This window comes from Schistocerca nitens, chromosome 3 (genome assembly GCF_023898315.1).
Source record: "Schistocerca nitens isolate TAMUIC-IGC-003100 chromosome 3, iqSchNite1.1, whole genome shotgun sequence".
Classification (NCBI taxonomy): domain Eukaryota; kingdom Metazoa; phylum Arthropoda; class Insecta; order Orthoptera; family Acrididae; genus Schistocerca; species Schistocerca nitens.
The window spans coordinates 205,035,052-205,059,650 of NC_064616.1; the positions used below are offsets into that span (position 1 = coordinate 205,035,052).

The window sequence follows — 24,599 nt, forward strand, 5'->3', positions numbered from 1 at the left end:
AAATATGTCTTGCTGCATCCACTGATTATGTGACAGACCACGGGGGGCAGGGAGTTTCCATTGAATACAAAGCAGTAATACTCTGCTACAAACACAAACATAAAAACAATAAATGTCACTTTCTATAATCTCTGTATGCTGGTGTTCTTCTAAATTAATTTCTGTTGATACTGAGTACAATGTCTAGTGCATGAAATATAATGCATGAGTATTTGGTCCACTGTTTGCTGCCACGTTGGAAATCCAGTCATTAAATTTAGTGGCCAATAAATCAGTGTGTGATCATTTTTTGACAGCTGTTGCCTGTAAATTCAATTTCATTCACCTCATTGTTTTTAGTACTTCATATTTGTCACATATAATGATAATGCACCAGCGCAATTCAGCTTTATTCTTGAAGGTTTTTGTTGATATATTTACTCACTCATTTATTTTAATAAAACAAAGCATATTGTTAGTACATGTCATATTTTTAGAGCATATTTACAAATTATCCTCTATATCTATGTTGCGATACTTCAGTAAGTTGCATTACCTATGTTTTGTTTTTGCTTCAGTTGAAATTTACCCTTGTCTATTTTATGCATAAATGGTATTTATTGTGCCACAAAGATATATTTAGGTCTTTCATAAACATTTGTTTATTCAAGAATTATACAGTGATGAAAAGGATAAATAGTTACAGTTGAATAACAATATACACTCCTGGAAATGGAAAAAAGAACACATTGACACCGGTGTGTCAGACCCACCATACTTGCTCCGGACACTGCGAGAGGGCTGTACAAGCAATGATCACACGCACGGCACAGCGGACACACCAGGAACCGCGGTGTTGGCCGTCGAATGGCGCTAGCTGCGCAGCATTTGTGCACCGCCGCCGTCAGTGTCAGCCAGTTTGCCGTGGCATACGGAGCTCCATCGCAGTCTTTAACACTGGTAGCACGCCGCGACAGCGTGGACGTGAACCGTATGTGCAGTTGACGGACTTTGAGCGAGGGCGTATAGTGGGCATGCGGGAGGCCGGGTGGACGTACCGCCGAATTGCTCAACACGTGGGGCGTGAGGTCTCCACAGTACATCGATGTTGTCGCCAGTGGTCGGCGGAAGGTGCACGTGCCCGTCGACCTGGGACCGGACCGCAGCGACGCACGGATGCACGCCAAGACCGTAGGATCCTACGCAGTGCCGTAGGGGACCGCACCGCCACTTCCCAGCAAATTAGGGACACTGTTGCTCCTGGGGTATCGGCGAGGACCATTCGCAACCGTCTCCATGAAGCTGGGCTACGGTCCTGCACACCGTTAGGCCGTCTTCCACTCACGCCCCAACATCGTGCAGCCCGCCTCCAGTGGTGTCGCGACAGGCGTGAATGGAGGGACGAATGGAGACGTGTCGTCTTCAGCGATGAGAGTCGCTTCTGCCTTGGTGCCAATGATGGTCGTATGCGTGTTTGGCGCCGTGCAGGTGAGCGCCACAATCAGGACTGCATACGACCGAGGCACACAGGGCCAACACCCGGCATCATGGTGTGGGGAGCGATCTCCTACACTGGCCGTACACCACTGGTGATCGTCGAGGGGACACTGAATAGTGCACGGTACATCCAAACCGTCATCGAACCCATCGTTCTACCATTCCTAGACCGGCAAGGGAACTTGCTGTTCCAACAGGACAATGCACGTCCGCATGTATCCCGTGCCACCCAACGTGCTCTAGAAGGTGTAAGTCAACTACCCTGGCCAGCAAGATCTCCGGATCTGTCCCCCATTGAGCATGTTTGGGACTGGATGAAGCGTCGTCTCACGCGGTCTGCACGTCCGGCACGAACGCTGGTCCAACTGAGGCGCCAGGTGGAAATGGCATGGCAAGCCGTTCCACAGGACTACATCCAGCATCTCTACGATCGTCTCCATGGGAGAATAGCAGCCTGCATTGCTGCGAAAGGTGGATATACACTGCACTAGTGCCGACATTGTGCATGCTCTGTTGCCTGTGTCTATGTGCCTGTGGTTCTGTCAGTGTGATCATGTGATGTATCTGACCCCAGGAACGTGTCAATAAAGTTGCCCCTTCCTGGGACAATGAATTCACGGTGTTCTTATTTCAATTTCCAGGAGTGTAATTACTATTACTTTGGTTTATGAAACTAAAATCATGAATTATCAATAATGTAGGAAAAATATAGATTGCTACTTACAATTACCAAAAGACACTTTCACATAAGCTTTAGGCCTCAGTCTGTCAGAAAAAAAGAAACACACACAATTCATTACACAAGCAAGCACACCTCACACACACATGACCACCAACTCCAGCACTTCGGCCCAGAATGCAGCTGTCACGTGGGGTGGAAGCAGCAATCTCGAGGAGATGGGAAAGGGAAAGTGATAGCAGTGTGTATGGGTGGAGGGAGAAAGGAGAACTGTCTGGCGGAGTGTGCAGGGACCAGAATGCCAACAGGTGCAGTGTCAGGAGATTTTGGGGCAGGGAGGTGGGGAAAACAGAGAGAAAAAGGAAAGGGGCAGGGAAGGATGGGTGACTACATTGGCAGAGGGTTGCAGACAAGAATGGGGAGTAGGTGATAGGACAGAGGGGGTGCCAGCTGTTGGGTGGACGGTGTGGGGACAGTATGTTACTGTAAGTTGAGGCCGGGATAATTACACGACCAGAGAATGTGTTATAAGGATAACTCCCACCTGTGCAGTTCAGAAAAGCTGATGGTGGATGGAAGATCCAAATGGCTTGGGTCGTGAAGCAGCCATTGGAAACAAGCATGTTATGTTCAGCTCAGTGTTGTGCCACAGGGTGACCTACTTTGCTCTTGGTCACAGTTTAGTGGTGGCCTTTCATCCTGGTGGACAGCTGGTTGGTGGTCATAACAATATACAATGCTGCCCAATGAATGCAGCAGAGCTGCTAATGACAAGGCTGCTTTAACAGGTGGCGCCGTCCCAGATGGGGTAAGATACTCTGTGACAGGACTGGAATACGAAGTGTTGGGTGGGTGTATTGGGCAGGTCTTGCACCTGGGTCTTCCCCATGGATATGAGCCATGTGGCAAGGGGTTGGTATTGGGATTGGCATAGGGGTGGGCTAGGATATTGTGGAGGTTGGGTGAGTGATGGAACACCACTTTAGGAGGGGTGGGAAGGATGTTGGGTAGGATGTTCCCCATATCGGGGCATGGCGATAGGTAATCAAAGGCCTCACAAAGGATGTGGCTTACTTGTTCCAGTCTGGGGTGGTACTGGGTATGAAGGGGGCACTCCTTTGTGGATGATTCTTGGGGTTGGTGGGAGAATTGGGGATGTGAGGGGAAACAAACAGCATGAGAGATCTGTTTGCAGCCTAGGTCTGGGGAATAGTGCCTGTCTGTGAAGGCCACGGCAAGACCCTTGGCATCCTGGGCAAGGGAGTTCTTGTCATGACAGATCATCATCCCAGGGTGTCCAGGCTGCATGGGAGGGATTTTTTGATTTGAAAGGGATGAAAGCTGTCAAAATGCAGGTACTTTTGGTGGTTGGTGGGTTTTATGTAGACAGAGGTGTGGACGGAGCCACCAGACAGGAGGATATCAACGTCTACGAAGGTGACACTCTGGGTTGAGGAGGACCAGTGTGAAGTAGATGGAAGAGAAGGTGTTGAAGATGTGAAGGAATGAAGATAAGGTTGGCCCTGAGTCCAGATCATAATGATAGCATCAATGAACCTGAACCAGGCTTAGGGTGTGGGGTTTTGGGAGGCTAGGAAGGTCTCCTCTGGATGGCCCATAAAAAGTTTGGCATAGGAGGTTGCCAAGTGGTTGCCCATGGCTGTGCTGCAGATTTGTTTGTATACCTTTCCTTCAAAGCAGAAGTAGTTTGGGCTGCATGCACCTGAACATAATTCTTCTTTGAAGGGAAGGTATAAAACAAACCTGCAGCACAGTCATGGACACCCACATGGCACCCCCTTCCTAGCCTCCCACAATGCCAAACCACTAGTCTGGTACAGGTTCATTGATGATATCTTTATGATCTGGACTCAGGACCAATAAACCTTATCTTCATTCCCTCACTAATCTCAACACCTTCTCCCCCATCCACTTCACATTGTCTACCTCAACCCAGCATGCCACCTTCCTAGATGTTGCTCTTCTCCTATCTGATGGCACCATCTGCACCTCTGTCCACATTAAATCCACCAATCATCAACATTATCTGCATTTCAACAGATGTCATCCCTTTCATATCAAAAAATCCCTCTCATACAGCCTGGAAACTTGGGGATGATGTATCTGCAGTAACAAGAACTCCCTTGCCCAGTATGCTGAGGGTCTCACCAGGGCCTTCACAGACTGGCACTATCCCCCAGACCTAGTTCACAAACAGATCTCCCATGCCATTTCCCCTCACACCTCAAATCCCCCCACCAACCCCAAAAGCCAGCCACAAAGGAGTGCCCCCTTCATCACTCAGTATCACCCAGGACTGGAGCAACTGAAATACATCCTTCACCAGTGCTTTGATTACCTATCATCATGCCCTGAAATGAGGGACATCCTCCCCACTACACCTCAAGTGGAGTTTCAGCACCCACACAACCTCGACAACATCCTAGTCCATCCCTGTGTTACTCAGAAATCCCAACCCCTTGCCGTAAGGATCACATCCCTGTGGATGGCTGAGACACAAGACCTGCCAAACCCACCCACCCTGCGTTTCCTATTCCAGTCCTGTCACTGGTTTATCCAGCCCCATCAGGGGCCGGGCCTCCTGTGAAGGCAGCCAAGCCATTTACCACCTCTGCTGCAATCATTGCACAGTTTCTTATACTGGTACTGTATTACTACCAACCAGCTCTCCACCAGGATGAAAGGCCATTGCCAAACTGTGGCCAAAAGCAAAGTAGACCATGCTGTGGCACAACATGCAGCTGAATATTACATGCTTGATATCAATGGTTGCTTCATTACCCAAGCCATTTGGATCGTCCATACCACCACCATCTTTTCTGAACTGCACAGATGGGTGTTATCATCACAATACATTCTCTGCTCCTGTAATTATCCTGGCCTCAACCTGTCCTAACATTCTGTCCCCACACTCACCACCCAACAGTTTCCAACCCCTCTGTCCTATCACCTCCTCCCCAGTCTTGTCTCCCACCCTCTTTGCTTGCCGCCTTCTACCGCTGCATGCACCCATCTTTAGCTACTCCTTTCCTTTTTCGTTCTGTTATCCTCGCCTCTCAGCCCCACAACCTTCTGCCACACAGTGCCTCTTGGCATTCTAGTCCCTGCACAATCCACCAGATAGCACTTCTCCCCCCCCCCCCCCCCCATCCGTACACTGCTATCACTTCCCTTCTCTACCGTCTCCAGATTGCTGCTTCCATCCCACGTGATAGTTGCATTCTGGCCCGAGGTGCTGGAGTCGGCAGTCATGTGTGCGTGAGATGTGCTTGCTTGTGTGAATGAGTGTGAATGAATGGTGTGTGTTTCATTCTTTCTGACAAAGGCTGTGGCCAAAAGCTTATGTGTAAGTGTCTTTTAATTGCACCTGTCTGCAACTTAACGTGTCATCTCTATGCTAAGTAACAATCTATCTTTTCTTACATTGTTGATATTTCTATCTGAAGTTTACCTTGTTTAAAATCATGGTGTGTAATCTACACTACAATTTTTCAAGCAACATGGAAGTCCTGGTTCTCCAAAAGCTACACAGCTACTGAATACTGAAGTCAAAATTCATGTGCGAGATCATCACAATATTGGTGAATCTCGTTTAGAAAAATAGACATCAATTCCAAAGAATTTATGTGTTGAAATTTGTTTCTTCAGTCTGTGAATGTCAAAAGCTAGCACATATTCACCTGTATTTACTTTCTCTACCCTTCACAGAAGTTCCTCAAAGTCAAACAAATGGCACAAAATTTTCACTTTTGTGCTACCACAAGGCAATATTTTAGTGCTTGTATGCCTGTACCTCTTGAATCACCAGATTTTCATCCAGACATAACAGACTTCTGAGCTGACAATGCAATAAACCTGTTGGAATAAGTGTATCATAGCAGTGTTGGCACATAAAGCTTTGTGTTTATTTTCACTGTTGGACATACTTTGTAGTATTATGAAGGTGAAAAAAACTGTCAACTGCAAAGTTTCTACTCAAAGGTTGATTGCCTCATGTTGTATTAGAGCATTGTGTGGCCTTTCTGTAAAAATAAAAACAAAATAATAAAAATTTATTGGTACACTTATCAGGATATAGGCAAATAGAAGGTCATTGGGAAGTATGGCATTCCTGTTTTGATAGATGTATCTGCCACTGAAAATTATTATTTTAATTTATGTTGATGCTTGGGAAAAGAGATAATTGTGAACTGTTGTGGTAAATTCATCCTCACTGAGTCCTTCTCTGCTTCTGGAATTTCATTCTGTTGTAGCATAACACTGGTTCTTTAGTTCCTGTTGCAATATAATTATATGGTCCCCATCAAATAAATTTGGTATGACGAATAAAATATTTTTGGTCGCCAAAAACACTTATCTCATAACTGAAATTGATGTAAGTAATGGGAGGGGTAAGGTAACAACTCAGCATATAATTCAGTAATTGAGAGGTCAATAGGCACATAAACAAGAATGGAAATTAGGTTATCCTTTTGGACAATGTATTTCATCAGAGCTAACTACAATGGTGTGCAAAACCTGAAGCATAAAAATAACTTTTGTAGGCTGTGTCACAGCCAAGTAATACAGCTCAATGAAACATAGACCATACACAAATAGACCTGGTGAGGTACGGTACAGTAGTACAGTACAGAGGGTAACAGTTAAAGAAATACACAACGTGAAGAAAGAAATGAAATGTTTATTCTAAGACAATAATTATACTGAAGTCACCATGATTTATGTTGGTCCCCTGGACATTAAAAAAAGGCGGGACATGGATCTTAAAGGCTGTGTGATCACCACAGATGGCAGTGCCTGCTCATACTTCCATACTGGTCACAGGGTTAGTAAGGAGTTCTTTTTGTGGGGCATTCCATTCCTCCTCCATGTGGTTGACTGAAATGACAGTGCTTTACATGTTCCCACCTCTTACCATATGAGGGTACATAATGCTCCGAGGAACATTGCCGAACGTGATTGTTTTGGTGGTTAAGGTATTACAGGGCGGGAGGGTATAATGTTACATTGGCATACTGACCTCTGAATCCTTGAACACGATACACTCACTGTGACACAGTACTCCTTCCCCAGGTGTGTCTCTTCAGGGGTGCATTCGGCCCTGACTTAATTTTTATGGATGACAATGCGCACCTGCCTTCGAACTGCACTGGAAGAGGAGCTCTTAGAGCAAGAGGATATTGGAAAAATGACTGACCTGCCCATTCCCCTGATTCAAATTGAGGGATGCATTGGGCAGACATATTGCAGCACATCCACGTGCACCAATGACCATCCACCAACACCAATGACCATCCACCAATTGTCAAGTGCGATGGTGTAGGAATGGCTCACCCTACCATGAGAACTCCAGAACTGTGTGCACATTGCAGAGTATGTATTTCGCTCGCAGAGCATGTATTTCGATTGCAGAGCATGTATTTCCATCTATGGTGATGATATTCCCTTTAAGAACCATGTCCTGACTTTTTTAATGTATGGGGCCCATCATAAATCACAGTCACTTCAGTGTAATTATTGTCCATGAATAAATGTGTCATTTCTGTCTGCCACATTGCATATTTGTTTAAGTTACTTCCTGTGCAATACTGTGTGGTCCAAGTTTCATCAAGCCATGTTACTTCGCAGTTGCATATCATGCAACAGTTACTTTTGTCCTTAAGTGTTGCTCACCAGTGTACTACAGAACGAACAAACACACACACAACTACATTATCATATTTATAAACCCTCATAAATCTGAAACAAAAACAGCATACCAAGGTATTTGTTGCTAATGAAGCCTAGAAGTCATGTTGTTTAACATTATGTTGCATTTTTGTAGAACACAGAAATTTAATAACTTAATATGTTTAATGATTAAAACAGTAATAATAGTTAACAGTTGGTGTTAAAATCTCACCTTAAGTAGATGAAACTAGTGAATTCTAGTTTTAATCTGCCAGGTAGTTTCATATCAGCACACACTCCGCTGCAGAGCGACAATTCCATTCTGGAAACATCCCACAGGTTGTGGCTGAGCCATGTCCTCGCAGTATCCTTTCTTCCAGAAGTGCCAGTCTTGCAAGGTTCGCAGGAGAACTTCTGTGAAGTTTGAAAGGTAGGAGACAAGGTACTGGCGGAAGTAAAGCTGTGAGGACGGGTTGTGAGTCGTGCTTGGATAGCTCAGATGGTAGAGTACTTGCACGTGAAAGGCAAAGGTCCCGAGTTCCAGTCTCGGTCTGGCACACAGTTTTAATCTGCCAGGAAGTTTCACTAATGAATTCTGCTTGTCAAGTTTCACTGAAATGCATAAGATATACACAGCATTTGAGGTTTTCTTGCCACCAAACCAACAGTGTAGGAACACTTGCTTACATGAGTAGATGAGATACAAGGTTTTAAAACATGTGATGCAGAAACATAATTTGGTGTTAAATGTCAAAATATGAGGTTATCTCTGAACACCGGTGATATGTCATTTACCTTTAAATTATGTGGTACTAATGTGAAAATAATCTACTCTCCCAAAAGAAACACTTTGATAATATAAATGTACTAAAGAACTCTATTTCCATTTGAAGGTTGTTTCCTTTAAATTGTTTGAAGTACCTCAAATGTTTTTATACAATTTTATATCCATGTTATGGGAGCTGTTGTCTGCAAACTTTATTATGTGCCAGCTGATGTCACAATTTCTCCTTGTATTTTAAGTACAGATACCGTTGTTTAGATTATTGTAGTACTTGTATTTCAAAAGTAACTGTGCAGTTTTATAGATATATAATATATAGTGACACCAATGTGATTTTTTTTTTCAACACTCGAGTCTCACATTACATGACTTATTATAAGTGAGATTCCACAGAATCCTTACTGCCTGTTTTATAGAACAACCACTTTCTTAATATGCTTGGCTACAGTCCATCTCACACTGCAGTTACATATGTGAGACCGATCCACTGGTGCAAAATGCATCACAACCATTTGCTCATAATTCAGATTTTGTAACACTGTCTTCAATACACAAACTGATTTTATTATTTTTTGGCATAAAAGGTAAACATGATGTTCCCAGGAGAGGTTGTTTTCTTATATTACACCAAGAAACACTGCTGTTCAATTCAATTTTATGTCTCTATATTCTCCAGATATGACATCCCATTGCACTCTTTCAAGTTGGTAGTTCAGATGAAAGTACAGAAAACATGTCTTGCAAATGGTTCAGCTTATGTCATTATTTTCAAGTTAATTACTCATGACAAATAAAGCACTGAGAGAGTTAGGTATAGTTCATACTCATTATGTGCCAGCCAACAACTATTTTATTATCTTCATAATTGAATACCTTACTTTCATGGAGTAAGGATAAATTGTTTATACAGGGTAATTCTCTGATGATGTTACAAATTTCAGGAATGATGGTGAATGGTAAATGTATCAATTTGAGGTAAGGGACCCTGGTCCATAAACGACCAAGTCAAAAGTTATAAGTGAAAATTCGTCTGATACCTTTGACTATGGACCTCTTCTACTGCAAGCTCTTTGCTTTCCATGTTTTCAGAGGAGGTAGTATGGACCAAAAACAATAAAAAAATGTCTAATAAAAATGGGCTCTAAAATGCATCCCTTAAGAGCTATGAACGAGCGTCCAGTAGAAGAAATGTTTTTCACAGTGCCAAAGACGAACAGTTGCTCATAGCTCTTAAGGTATGTGCTTTAGTGTGTATGTTTACTGGACTTTTTTCTGTGTTTTGGTCCACACTATCTCCTCCCAAAATATGAAAAGTAAAGAGCTTGCAGCCGCGAGGGATTAGCCGAGCGGTCTAAGGCGCTGCAGTCATGGACTGTGCGGCTGGTCCCGGCAGAGGTTCGAGTCCTCCCTCGGGCATGGGTGTGTGTGTTGTCCTTAGGGTAATTTAGGTTAAGTAGTGTGTAAGCTTAGGGACTGATGACCTTAGCAGTTAAGTCCCTTAAGATTTCACACACATTTGAACATTTGAACAAAGAGCTTGCAGTAGAAGAGGTATCAGAACGATTTTCTCTTATAATTTTCAGCTCTGTCATTTCTGGACCAGAGTCTCTTCTCCATGATCCTGAACGTTTCTATCATCAGCACAGAACCATTCTGTACATAATATGAAAAACAAGGCTCCAAAACTAATCCTTTGGGGAAAGTGCATGTTAGAATAATTTAACTATGACTGCAAATCTTATCAGTCTTGGCCTCTCTGTCATCAATTTGTGTAACTGGAATATGACTGGTAGCTGTGGTTGTAACATATTGGTAAACATTCCTCTGATGTCATCCGATTCCAGTTTGTTAACTAATTTTAAATGAACCAGTGTATTCCTCACAAGATCCTGTATATTTTCCCCTGAAAGTTCATTACCAACATTCTTTCAACTTTCATTCCTTATGAAACAGAAAATCATTTACAATGCCTACATGTGTAAAGTATAAGAGGATGGATTTACACACAATTAAACTGTATAGACAATATAGAAAAATTTTTATGCTTTGTAACCTGGTGTGCCATATCTATTGTAGGAATGTTGACACATGATAGTATGTACTTACCAGTTATGAACATAAAGTCAGAAACATGTAGTACTGGCATGTGATGGAAAGACCACTACAGATTAACCACATAAAGCAGAGCAATTTCTCACCTCTCTTGGCCATAGGTGGGACTATGATCTCCCATACAATAAGTGGTACATGGAACATACCTTCATGTTGGAATAGCCAGGCCTTTGCAGTTACTATGTTCAGTATTTTACCACTATGCCTTTAATGTAAGAAAAATGGTGGTACAAATATTGTATAACCTAACATATGCTGTCAGTGTTATGAGCTTTCACCCCAGAATTCTTCTTCAAGTTGTATGTCAACATTGGGACTGAATCGTGGGTTATTTTTCTGTTATATAATATAATTTTTGTTTAATTCTGGTTGTATTTTTCTTTATTAACATTTGACCAGCATGTTGATTAACCCACTTTTTCCATCCAAATCACTGAAGGTACCAGTACAATAGTTCAGTCTTACTCAAACCAGATGTCATCATCACTTTCAAGCCTCAAAGGGAAGATAACCATCAAAAATAAATCAAAGTTAGATATAAAGAAAACCTGCATGCATCCTCAGCTACTACTGTCTGGCAGAAAATCAAAAATTAAATATTCACAAACAACAAGTCTCCAGTTAAGTCTACCAAGAGTACATACCTTTAGTAACATTTCTCTAACAACATAATCTAAAATTGTGGTATGTTAAATTATTGATACTAACAACCATTGTAGCACAACATTAAAAACATTTTCAATGCAGTATTCATTACTTTGTGAAACTGGAACTCAGCTCTAATTTTTCTGTATACAGCCACTCCACATTTTCTCTTATTGTTTCTGTATAATATCTAGAAGTATCTGTCCAGTTTCAGTGACTTCCAGCAGTATTCTGATAAGCATAACAAGGCTGTTGGCATTCCACTTGCTCTTTTATTTTCCAGTGTTCATATTATCATTTCATCTTTTTATAATAATTCTTTGTGGAATATACTAAACAAATGTTGTTTCTTATTTATGCTGTTGTTCAACCTTCAGTGTTTTGCACTCCTATAGCTGCTGCTATAACCATGTCCCCTAGAAAGGCCTGTTTAGATAATTGAAAATCTCTGGGATTCTGTGGACACTGCTTTGGACAGATTGTGTACTACTAGCAGGAAGAACTGCTGGTAGCCTCTTTGTGGTGCAAAGGACTAAAGGAAGGTGTATCAATCACATCTATCAGTTAATAGTACTCTCTTCTAAGTGATTCCCCAAGTTCTGCGTTAATATGTTCCACATAGTACTTCAACCAAGACTTTTTGTGTACCAGTAACTAGCCCCATTTGAAAAACTGATACAAATATTGGAAAATACTTCAACTTATCTGGTTTAACATAGATGTGTTTGCACTATATACTAGATGGTTGTACTTAAACTTTCACTACTTGAGTCAGTGTAGATGGAAAACTATTTACTACATGGACACCCAACGTTATAGGTTTGATGTTCAGACTGAGCTGCAGGATTTGCATTGTTAGTAGTGTCAGTGCCATGAGTTGCTGTTCGGCACTGGTACTGGTATAGCAACATAGCATTTAAACACAAGCATCAGTGTGAAATACAGTTGCAGACAGTCAACATGGGCCTGGACAATGTGAGCAGGGATTTACTTGTAAAGCTGTTTTATCAAAACTACAGCAGTAGTGCTGCTGCTGTTTGTATTAACACATTAAAGGAATATGGAAAGATTCTCTTTCCACATCAGGGTTGAAGAACATGTTTCAGAAATCTGAATCAACTGGAGATTCGGAAACTGATCACGAGAGAGGCCAATGGCAGAACTGTGCCACAAAGTACTGAAGAACTTACTGTTGCCATGGCTGAGAATAGTGGATGTAATGTGCGATCTTCAATCAATGCATGAGCTGTGTCGTGACGGCTGAACATTCCGTGGTCCACCATTCAAAACTTGCTGCAAGCAGTTGTGAAATGATATCTCTAGATTGGTCCCAGGCTGTCATGGATACATATGGTCATTACATTGACCAATGTTTGTAAGCTGGAATGTAAACATGGTATGCAATTAAAAAAATATTACCCTCTCATGTGAACAATAAAATGCGTGTCTTTCAATGGTTTATTCAGTATTTCTCTTCTGCAGGTCCTTACAAATGTCTCCACAAAGTTTCATTACTCATTGCCCTACAGTCAGTTGTTTTTCATGGGAACCCTCAAAAGTTTAATTACCAAAGAATGGAACCTCTGTGTTGAAATACCAGCAATGTAAAAATGTTTAATTATAGCCACCATCTACTAGCATATGCCATACATCCTCTCACAGCTAATTTCCAAGGAGTCTTACATGATTTAAGGAAACTGTGGATAACTGGAATGACCTGGTCTAAATTTGAAACCAGCATTCCCCGGAGAAAGCTCTGCCTCGTTATTTCTGGATTGCCTGTTCATATCATCATGAAAGTATTCTCTATTTGAAGCACTATTAGTGGGTTTTGATCCATGAATGAAAATCTTTGGTACTGCTATCTTTGCTATTTGTACAGAATTTTACATACAATGATAAAAAAATGTTAGTATCCAGATAGAATGCCACAGTAGTGTCAGAGTTGCCTAATTTTGAGGAAACATTAACAACAGTCATGATAAATTAAGTCTCACCACAGTGTTACTGTGCCTGTCAAGAAGAGCACAATAACTGGGGATGCATAAAGTGCTCATGAGTATCCAGCATAATTTTCAGTGAAAAATTCAAGTTCAGTGTCGTTATAGATTACCATCATGCCTGAGCAAAAGAGCATTAAGAGGAGTGGACAGATTCTATCAGCAATTTTGAGTAATACTGCAGCAGTAATCAGTGGCTTTTATTTCATGTCTGTTTGATAATGCTTTGGTAAATCTGATTTCACAATGACAACACCCTTGGCCATCATATATTACCTCCAGGAGACAACAAACTGGGCTGGCTTTCAATACCTACACACACTACATTTGTTTACAAGCTGCCTGCATTATGTTGACTTATATCCACAGTCAACACAAACCTTTATCCTGTGCTGGATAGGAAATGTCTGGAAGAACATCTTGTGTATACCAGTGCATGGTTTCGGGACAGAGGTACGGATAATGTTCTCTCAGGCTTCCAGCCATGTCAAGTGGTTTAAAACCCACAAGCTCTCAGCCAAGTACTCCTCAGCCATTGTCAAGCAAATTGTCTTTTGATTGCTGCTATAGCTGCAGAAACAAAAAGACTGTCACCACTTGACAATGGCTAATGAATACTCAGCCAAATGCTCATGGGTTTTAAACCACTTGACATGACCTGAAGTTCAAGAGAATTTTATCAGAACTTCTCCTGTGTCAACAGACTATCACTGCAATGTCAGTCTCCTTGATATGAAAGGTTAGTACTGACAGCTGAGGTCAAGCTTGCTTCAAGGTATGGCAGCTTTATACCCTAGATATATGGGACCGGTGAAATGCATGCATTACCATCTACTTTGTCCATTTGAATTAATGTTGTAATGATTGTAACAGTAATACATAACTTCTCAATAAGTGTGATTTCTTTTCATTTACGTACTCTCATGCATGGTTAAATTTGTTATTTAGTAAGTGCAGAATTAGTTACAGATTTTTCAACGCTTACCAATATTTGTTTCACTACAAAAACTTTTGTCAGCATTTTATTAAATGAAATTCTTAGACCTAGATGAACACTGATAATTGGGTATTGGAAAAATACTGATATAGGCATAACTATATACATTATTGCAAGGGAAGAAATTAGTTAGCTCATATTGAAAGTTTTGTGTAGTGATGAAACCAAAATGACAAAGTCGAATGAGAAAATTTCTTTGAAAAGTGTGGTGAAAAGATTTACATGTATACTAGGTAGCTCCTCAGTTTCTTTCTTTTTCCTTTATCTTCTCCCATTTTCATCAGAATTCTCAAATTCACAAGCTAGTGATAATTTTCCTGAAATCTTAAGTTGCAGCTATCAGTAATTACTTTTTGAAACTCAGTACAAAGTGTGATCCTATACTAAAAAAATTATAAACCATATCCATGATAACCTCTAGTGCTTCTTGCAAAGCTACAGAACTACACTAATGGAAATTTTCTGACTGCCTTATGACCAAAAATATAATACAGTGGGTCCCAAAGCCAAATCTGAGCAATTTCTGACACAAAATATCACAGGAAATGGAAATGATTGAAATATAGACATATGCAAATAGAAGAGATGATGGGACATTTTAAATGACCTGTTAGCTCTGTAAACATGAAAGTGTCTACCTAACTGAATTCAACTTAAATTCATGCATTAGGACAGTAGTGATGTAATTTATGTTTGAGTGAATATCTATGACTGAGGAAACTGTGTGTTGCATCACTTCCCTGAATTCGTGTAATCCATGTCATATCATGCGCAGATTGGAGCTTTTAATGATATTTATGGTGTTATAACTTTGCTATTGATAACTTTTTCATTGTTATTTAACAGGAATGTTCACATAATTGTTGTGTTTTCAGTTTCCTAAGTCATAAAATTTTATTTTTCTCACATACTCTGAGACAGACTTTGAGTATGCATTTCTTATCATGTACTACTATTAGCCGTAGAACATAGCAACATGACTTTTGTACACTAAAACAACCAAATTTTCTCCATCATGATGGACAGAGACTGAAATAGATACCAAATATTTATTTTCTACCACATCATTATGCCTGTTAGAAAACAAATTATTAAATGGTCAGTAAAGTATAAATTCGAATCATAACTATTTTTTATAGCTTCTAAAGCTCATCACACAGTCTCACCTTGTAGGACATCCCATTCTTTATATGGTAATTCATATCCTGAACAAATTAATGCTTTATTTAAGCAAATAATACAGTAACTGGCCCTATGTTGCTGAGTTATTGCAATCAATCACTTCATTTTTGCCTTTGTACTCTACCCCATATGAATATAGCAAGTTTCCTTATCTGTGTATGCACAGGTAATGTTTTTGTTGTCATCTCCATATTACATGAATATCAATGATTATTGTTTCTTATGAGTTTTCCATTTCCTTTGTACTAAAACACTGTGTTATCTATAACATTTAGTTAAATTATAATGAGTGATTTCCAGCTGTTTGAGAATTGTTACTAATATTAAAACAACAATTGTATTTTAAAATAAAGTTTTTGACATTATCATTATTTTTATTCTGTTCATTCTTGTTTTTATATGGTGTAAATTACTTTTGATTATTTTAAATGCTAAGTTCATCTCAGCACACATTCTCGTGAATATTTTTTTTTTTTTTTAATTCTCTAGGAGCTGTTATTATGCAATGACTACAATAACTACCTTACTGTGTGTTCACTTCCTTGTAGTGGCAGTTCAAAAGCCTCTAATGTAATTCACCTAATCCACTAATGTTATGTGCAGAATATTTTACCAACATTTGAAATTTAGTAGACTTGTGCTTGGAACAAGTGCCACTAATGCTACTGAGTCTCACAACTTGCACACATTTTTTCAGAAATCCTGTCACCAAAAGTTTCGAAAACCCCGCCCCCAAGTCCAGCTGAGTTCAAGGAGCAAACAGGTGAGTTTCGCAATCTGAGACGTAATATGCATCCAATCAGTTGAAGTTTAAGTGGAAGAAGATATAAGAAATATTGTTGACTCTTGAAACTGCTCAAGTGAAGATTTGTCCTCACAGAACACCTACACTATATGCATTGTTTCTCACTCAATGCTGGTGGTTCATTTCACTTATGTTATAGGTTCATCTTAGTGCAAAACATCTTAATATTTCTTTGGGGAAGTGGTGAAACTCGGAACATAAAAATTTGTTATGAGTTGTTAATAATTTTTGGGTTTGGACTTCAAATCCTTGCTCCAACAAAATCCCAGAAAACATTTTGAATCTGTAAAATGCTTTATTGATACTTAATCAGCTGTATATGAGTTTAGGAAAGAAGCATTGTTTTTACCATGAACATATATTAAGAAAGTCCTTGTTGATGTGGAACACATCTAGAATAAAATAAAATGAAAATTGGTTGTGTTTTACATGAATAAACATGAGTAAGGAGACATATGAAATAAGAAGATGAAATATTAGTGTTTGAATTATATAGCTAGCTGTGTTCCTGGAGCTATATATTCAACTTAAACTCAGTACCATGGTTTCAAAACCACTCTAGATCAGCTCATTAAAAAGACTGTTTAATGATATTATAACTTGTTTTCCTATTTTTTAACACCATAAAAGAACAAAGAAAGGAGTGACTACATAAGCATTAAGGATAAGTATTCACTCTGTGTCTTACAAAAAGAATGAAGACAGTATGGCAATTTTTATTGCTTGTAATTGGAAAGAGACAACTTCCAAACGTGTTCCACTACAAACCCACTTCAGTTATTGTATGATTGCAAAGATATATTAATTATATAAATATCAGTGCTGAAAAAGAGCTGAAGTCACTAAAATGCTATAAAGTCCTTGGAATTCCTATCAAGTCCCCTGCTGAATTTGTAACTGCACCAGTTGATTTGAAGAGTAGGGGGAAACTCATCTTAAGAAGAGGTGTAACACAGATCCATAAAACTACCACTCAATAGCCACAATATGAAACCAGAACATGATGAAAGTTTAAACATAATGACCTGTCTTAATGAAATGGTCTGCCCTGTGACTTCCAGTATGGTTGTCTAATGTTTGTAGATTCATTTCACACACAATATCTTAAAAGCTACTGTCAAGATAAAAAGTGATTTTTGGCTTTTCATATGCATGCAATTAAGTTTGTGTGTGACCAATAAAAGTGGGATAGACTCACTACTGTACATTAACATTCTTGAGAATCAAAATGGAGTCTTCTTGCTTACAATCAAACACAGTGGCTGCCTCGCCATGAAGACAGACAATGTTGTAACCACTACCATAATTTCAGACATGCTGTTGTATCAACACATAAAATAATTTATTCATTACAGTAGTGATGTTTCTGCACTAGATGACTATCCAAATAGAAAGTAAAGTTTCAGCACTCACATCAGGATGGCTGTTGTGTAAAAATTATTAAAGCTCATTCTGTGCCTCCTTTGTGTTTTCGACATCTCTATAAGCATCAAATAGTATATGAATATTAGCACTTTCAGTTGCTTAAATACCCCAGATCCCCAGCAGATACATGTTGTCTGCTCTGTGTGATAACATTGATAACATGGTGCACCAACTGTAAGCTGGACTTATGTTTAGCTGAAAGTATCATTTTATCACAGAAAATAATTTGAAATGAAGTATCTATTCCTTTAAATTACATGTGTAAGTGCAGTATCAATGATAAAACAGCCAAGAAATTTTGGAGATGAAAATTTTGATACAATGTGTTACCATTAGGTTATAGAAATGTTATTATATTTACTAAAGGAATACCTACAGAAAAAGGACAGAAGTAAGACTAAAACTTTTTGTATGACTGTGGCTCCATACAAATGTATAATCATTATTCATAAACTTGTTACTCATATTTGAACCAACTATTTTTACTACTTCACGGAGAAGAAAATCTTGACTAAACTATCATTGTCTGCAGTGTTCGTAAAATGGAAATAATCCTATGCAAAAAGCATACAGAGTTGAATAAAAACCAAAACAAAAATAATTTCACATGTTGTGTAAAGTAGTGTTGTACAAAGTAACCAAGAAGACACAATAGAGCTACTCATCACTTCTTTTAAATTCAGCTATTGACGCTATCTCTAAATGAACCAATTTATTATTACAAGCAGACTCAGAAGACATTAGCAACGTTTTTCAAGTATGGTCTTTCATTATATGATACTGGAAACTTAAATTTTCACTTGCTTAAAGGTCTGTAATGAGGACACTGCTACATCAGTTGCTAACAGTTATATGTGAATGATTTAATTAATTATTGCCCTTTCCATATGAAATTATTAACAGTTCATGTAACACACTTCAAGATAATAACTTAATATTGTATGAACAAAACTGGCATGATAATGACTTTTATATACAAGCTGAAGAGCACAGTATAAGTCAGTTTTATTGGAATTTAATTATTCAAATCTGAGAGGACAGAGGATAAATTAATTTAAAAATCAGTCTCATTGTTATACAACATGGGTTGAAGTGCATGTATCATAAGATGCAATGGCATTGTGACTAAAATGTACAGTGGTAGTGCATTCTCTTCTGTCATCGACTGATTTTAAGAACAAGTGATTATTAAGAACTTCTCAGAAAATAGGGCTCCAAATTTCAAGGTGATGAACAAGCATTGAGGTTGCCGAAGGAGTTCTCCAGTCATGTGACTGCCATCATATTACATACCTTTTGAAGCGATTGAGATAGTGCAAATGTCTTCAAAAGAAGATGTCTAATATTATGGATTATGAGTGATATGGGAAGATGTATAGATCATCTCATAAAGTTTTCAATTAATATGCCCAACAGCGATGGTATACACAAGTTTCCTCATCGTGCAGCAACATTTCCATAGTGATCATTGTTTATAAGGTCTGGTATCCTCTTCTTCCAACAAAATGCTAAACTCATCTTCAAGAGTAGAATTTGTGGCAGCGGTATGTTAATATGAAGAAAGTGGAACAGTTAGAGGTTTAGTACACCCTGTGGTCATTGCTTTGGGAAACTGGCTGTTAAGGAGACACATCTTTGATGATCAGTGTTCTAGGACAGCAGGATACAACAGAAATTGTAACTCCACAGTGTGTATTCATTTTAATTCCATATTCATTTCCTTCTTAGTGATAGGCTGTGGGTTAAACTACTTCTCAAACTGAAATATCATACCATAGACTATAATAGTAAAACATAATTCTCAAAAGCAAATACTGGCATCACTGGATAACTTTAGAAAACCACATCCCAGCCTTTCAGAACTAAGTTAGGAAATGTTAGGAAAAATAAAATATGTATACACATGTGTATGTAAGAAGCTGAAATTTTCAAGAGAATGGGAAAGTATAAAATATTGAATATTCAGGCAACATGACTATTAGTTTTATGAAATAACTTTCAAAACATAAAATGTTTGAAAGTGTAGTTGTGGAAATGTATGCAAGACACAGGAACATTTTGTATGAACCACATCATAAAACATCATTAATGATGCAAACCACAAGAAATGATGTGACACTTTTGCAAATATTGTAACCTGGAAGTTTTAGGAATCAGAAGGCAATTAATTCTTTCTGCAGTAATTTGTGAAGTACATGCTACACAATAAATAATTCTGAGAAAGTACATTCTTGAAATGTGAAAAGGACAATGTGTAGCATGTGAAACAGATTTCACAAATTCAGTTTGAGATGGCTTACTATCAATGACAGAAAAATGTTTAAAACCAATAGAGAAACTGATTATTCTTTGCAGTACTTTGGACAGATATCAGGTAGAATTAGGAATTATGAAGACACTAAGCAAAGCTAGAAAGCAAGGTTTAGGAATTACGAAGACACTAACGAAAGAAGTCTAATATTAACATGCAGTTACAGAAAGGCTGTGTGAGAGCAATCAATATGTTTGCACTCTATACATATCTTTGAAGAAAGGAATAAATGTCTGTAATCTTGAGAGAAAAGTAATCTAGTACAGAGACAAATAAGAAGTAACAGGATTTATATACAGCAGGTAAATATAATGAAAGTGTAAAATAATGATGTGAAGTACTTATTCAGAAGCTATTACAAATTCAGACATCTAATTTACAGATTGTCTGTTGGAAAAGCATTGAGAAATGATTTCGGATAAGGACAAAGTGTAAAGAAACTTTACATTACTAAATTTTTTTACAGTGTCACTCTGCTGTAATTAATTTGTGTACAGTTGATCAGTTCAGAATTAAAGATTGTTTAACAAAGAATTTGAGTCGGATATAAACAAGGTGCTGTGAAAGACATGAAGAAGATGACTACCAACCAAAGCTATGAATATATAAGGGGCGATTACATTACATTGTTTTCTATGTGTAGTTAATGGAACAGATTCAACAATTTCTATAATACACAGAGTGAAGTCGACAAGATAAGTGAATATTGAAGATACAAACACAAGGTCAACATGGAGGAAAGCAGTTTGCATAAACACAATGTCAAGACAGAGGAAAACTGACTTCAGAGCGCAACATTATACAAAAATAAATAATGAGAAGAGGCTGGAAGATCTGAAACATGATGCTTCATAATGATATTAAATATTAACTGAAGAAGCTAACTGAAGACATTTTAGATCAAGTATATAAAGAACAAGCTCAAAAGAGTCTTTCTTAAGGAGTATGATCAAGAGGAATAGTACAGCGGTCATTGAGGCTCACAGAATCCTTGGAACTGTTCAACAGACACATCATGGGAGTTAAAATTATAATATGAAACAAAGACTGAAATATGTGTTATAGGTGTAGAAGATATTAGTAAAAAAAGAAGCACTTATCAAATATGTTTGAAAATATTATGTAAGTATTTCCTTTTTGTAATTTTCTGCATATTCTATAAAGCACCAGCGGAGAATTCAGTTATTGTTTTCAAAGATTTTGATTGTTGTAAGCATTCATAGATGTAGAAGGTGATATATATAATAAAAAATATGTGAGCTACCATGTAGCTTAGCTGCTACACGGAGGTAATATTTACACGGAGCCTAATTGATACTTTGATATGGAGCAAGTGTTCTGATTTCAGTAAGTGCATTCCAGTAGGACACTAAAAGCAAAGAAGAATAAAGCTGACAAAAGAAAGAAGTCACAGAAAACATGATGTACTGCTTCAGTTTAGTTGAGTGTCCAACGACAGCACATAATTCAAAACATATTAAGCAGTATAAGCTCTTTCAATCTTCAGAGTATTAATAAAAAATGATTTGAAGTAAATATATATTTTGTCTTAAGTTAATTATGTGCTTCCAAAATCTTTGGCAAACTAACATAAAAAAATTTATACATGATTGTTCCTTATTAATGTGATAGTTACAAAAATTTATTTAATTTATTCCTGTGTACATCTACAAAATGATGTAGCCTTACAGTTAAAAACTGATCCTTGAGAACTGTTTGTTAACAGATGTGTGGATAAATTGGAATGTCAGTGGCATTTATACAGTTTAAAATGGAAAAGCTCTTCAGGAATCATTAACAGATGCCAAAGTTAGCAGATTTCCAGGAACAAGAACTCCATAGAGAACAAAATATTATAGTTAATGCAAAAGACACCTATTCAAAACATATATCAAAAGATATATGTTTTTTTTTTTCTAATTTGATAATACACCAAAGATATGATGACATGGGATTATCAGTCCTGTTGTAATTTTAGTAGCTGCAACCTCATTGAAGTTCATAAGCAGCTCTTTCATTCACTAAACACTCACTCACTTAAAGGGCATTTGTCTTTAGGGTAAGGCTGTAAGGTATTTTACTAAACGTGGTAGATTTTGAACAAGAAGAAATCGCAAACTGAGAAGATGGTTTTGTATTATATTATGTGCATCAATAAATAAGAAAAAGTGACATGGATGAAGGTATTAGTGCTTCTGCCAATAAATCCAGTGATAGTTTTCCCCTAAACAAACTGCTGAAGAGTGCATAAAAACCGAGCGAGGTGGCGCAGTGGTTAGCACACTGGACTCGCATTCGGGAGGACGACGGTTCAATCCCGTCTCCGGCCATCCTGATTTAGGTTTTCCGTGATTTCCCTAAATCGTTTCAGGCAAATGCCGGGATGGTTCCTTTGAAAGGGCACGGCCGATTTCCTTCCCAATCCTTCCCTAACCCGAGCTTGCGCTCCGTCTCTAATGACCTCATTGTCGACGGGACGTTAAACACTAACCACCACCACCAGTGCATAAAACATAATCTTCTGACTTTTCATAACTTTCATATTGGTTCCAACATTAAAATTTTATAACTAATGTGTGTGTGTGTGTTTCCAGGAACAGCGATATGGCAGGAAGGTCCACTGTTAACAGCTGAACATCAGCCTCCTGCACAAGGTAGGATGATGCACAAGTAGTTCCTGCTTTTTCGTTTTTTGTAGTTTTCAGTATTTTTCCTAAATTTCCATAGCCATTTAGACTGTTTATATTTTGGTAATATTGTAGTGTGGAGGAAAGTCTCTAAAACATGTCTCTTCAGGAGCCAACATCATTATAACATATATAAATAGTACCACAGCATGTTGCCATTCAGAGAAAAATGTGTGAAATTTGTGGAATGCTAGAGGAGATGAAGTGTGTGAATTGAGTGAGTTTGCACAACACTGAAACACTAAATTCACACTATATATGTTTTATGCTGTACTTTCTGCACAACATTTTGTTTCATTGAAATTTCAAAACAAATAAAATCATCTATAACCTGATGAGTACCCACTATGAAGTTATCATCTACCTACTTTTAAAGTAACAATCACATGTGTCACTATGAACCTTGATGGAGCTGACACTAGCAATTGGCTTTCAGATAGTGGGTTTCATCACTGGTTTTTTTTTTTTTCTTTTTTTTTTTTTTTTTTTTTTTCATACAAATATTTTGTATCAGCTGTTCAAAAAGTTTATCAATTACTCAGTTATTACAGAAAATCCATTATTTGTAAGTAAATAAGTATTAATAAATATATTGTCTATCATTTAATGACAATATAAACAGAGGAAATAAACTCATTGATTCATAAACCTACAATACATATTAGAGTGACTAGTGGACAGAAAAGTTATCAGAATGATACACAATGGAGTTCAACACTTATGGCACTGTCTTGTATATAAACATCGAAAATGTAAGCCTTACAGAGTTTCTAGAGAATAAAGACAGATCTCAATTATCTGTGAATACATGGAGCATGAACAGTCATATCTTGTTTGACGTCATTGTTAATATCTTTATTACACATAGTGAAAGACATTGTATGGTTCAGTCTTCTACTTTTCCATGTTTTATCCAGTATAGAGGACTCAAATGCTAACTGTTCATCTTACATTGCACACTTTAGTCTGTAACCACTGTCATTGCTTTTGGAAGCACATATCCTTCCTCTATAAGTCTCTGAAGATACATTTGCAGTTAACTATCAATGTCTATCACAATTATTATTTTTTGTTTAAGTGCCTCTCTGTGCCTATCTCTGATTAATGGCTGGGCTTCACTACTGAATGGCTTTGTAAAATACAGGGTGTTTATAATCAAACGTTTGCTACTTGAGCCAGTATAGATGAAAAACTATTTATCATATGGGTACCCAACTTTATAGGAATAATGTTCAGACTGTCCACTGCTGGATTTGCATTGCTAGTAGGGGTAATGCCATCACTTGCCATTAGATGCCAGTACTGGTACTGTGATGTATGATTGAAATACAAGCATCATGTGCAATACAGATAGTCAACTTGAGTCTGGAAAAGTTGAGCAGGACTTCATTCGCAAAGCTGTTTTATCAACAACAGCATCAATGCTGCTGCAAGAATCAACACGTTAAAGGGATATGGAGAGGTCCTCTTCCTGTACCAGAGTTCAAGAACATGATTTGGAAGTTTGAATTAATTGATGGTTTGGATCTGATTGAGAGAGGCCAGCAGTGAATTGCACCATAAACTGTTCCAAGAAGTTACTCTTGGCATAGCTGAAAATACTGGACAAAATGTGTGATCTATGAGCAGTACAAGTGTTGTGTCATGACATTCCATGGTCCACCATTCAAAAAATGCTACAAACAATTGTGACATGATATTTCTGGTGTGCTTCTAACTGTCATGGATGCAGATAGTCATCACATTGAGCAATGTTTGTAAGCTGGAAGGTAAACATGAATGCAATTAACAAATATTACATCTCA

At 38.3% G+C, this 24,599-nt stretch overlaps 1 protein-coding gene across 1 annotated transcript in view; it reads left to right on the plus strand.

Moving 5' to 3' along the window:
- Nucleotides 1-22,781, plus strand: part of LOC126249149 (ankyrin-3-like) — a 602,141-nt gene extending 579,360 nt beyond the window's left edge. Inside the window, exons 33-34 of the mRNA XM_049950803.1 lie at nucleotides 16,264-16,329; nucleotides 22,702-22,781. Of these exons, the coding sequence (XP_049806760.1) occupies nucleotides 16,264-16,329; nucleotides 22,702-22,781 (146 nt within the window). The remainder of the gene's footprint in view (nucleotides 1-16,263; nucleotides 16,330-22,701) is intronic.
- Nucleotides 22,782-24,599: the final 1,818 nt, after the last annotated feature.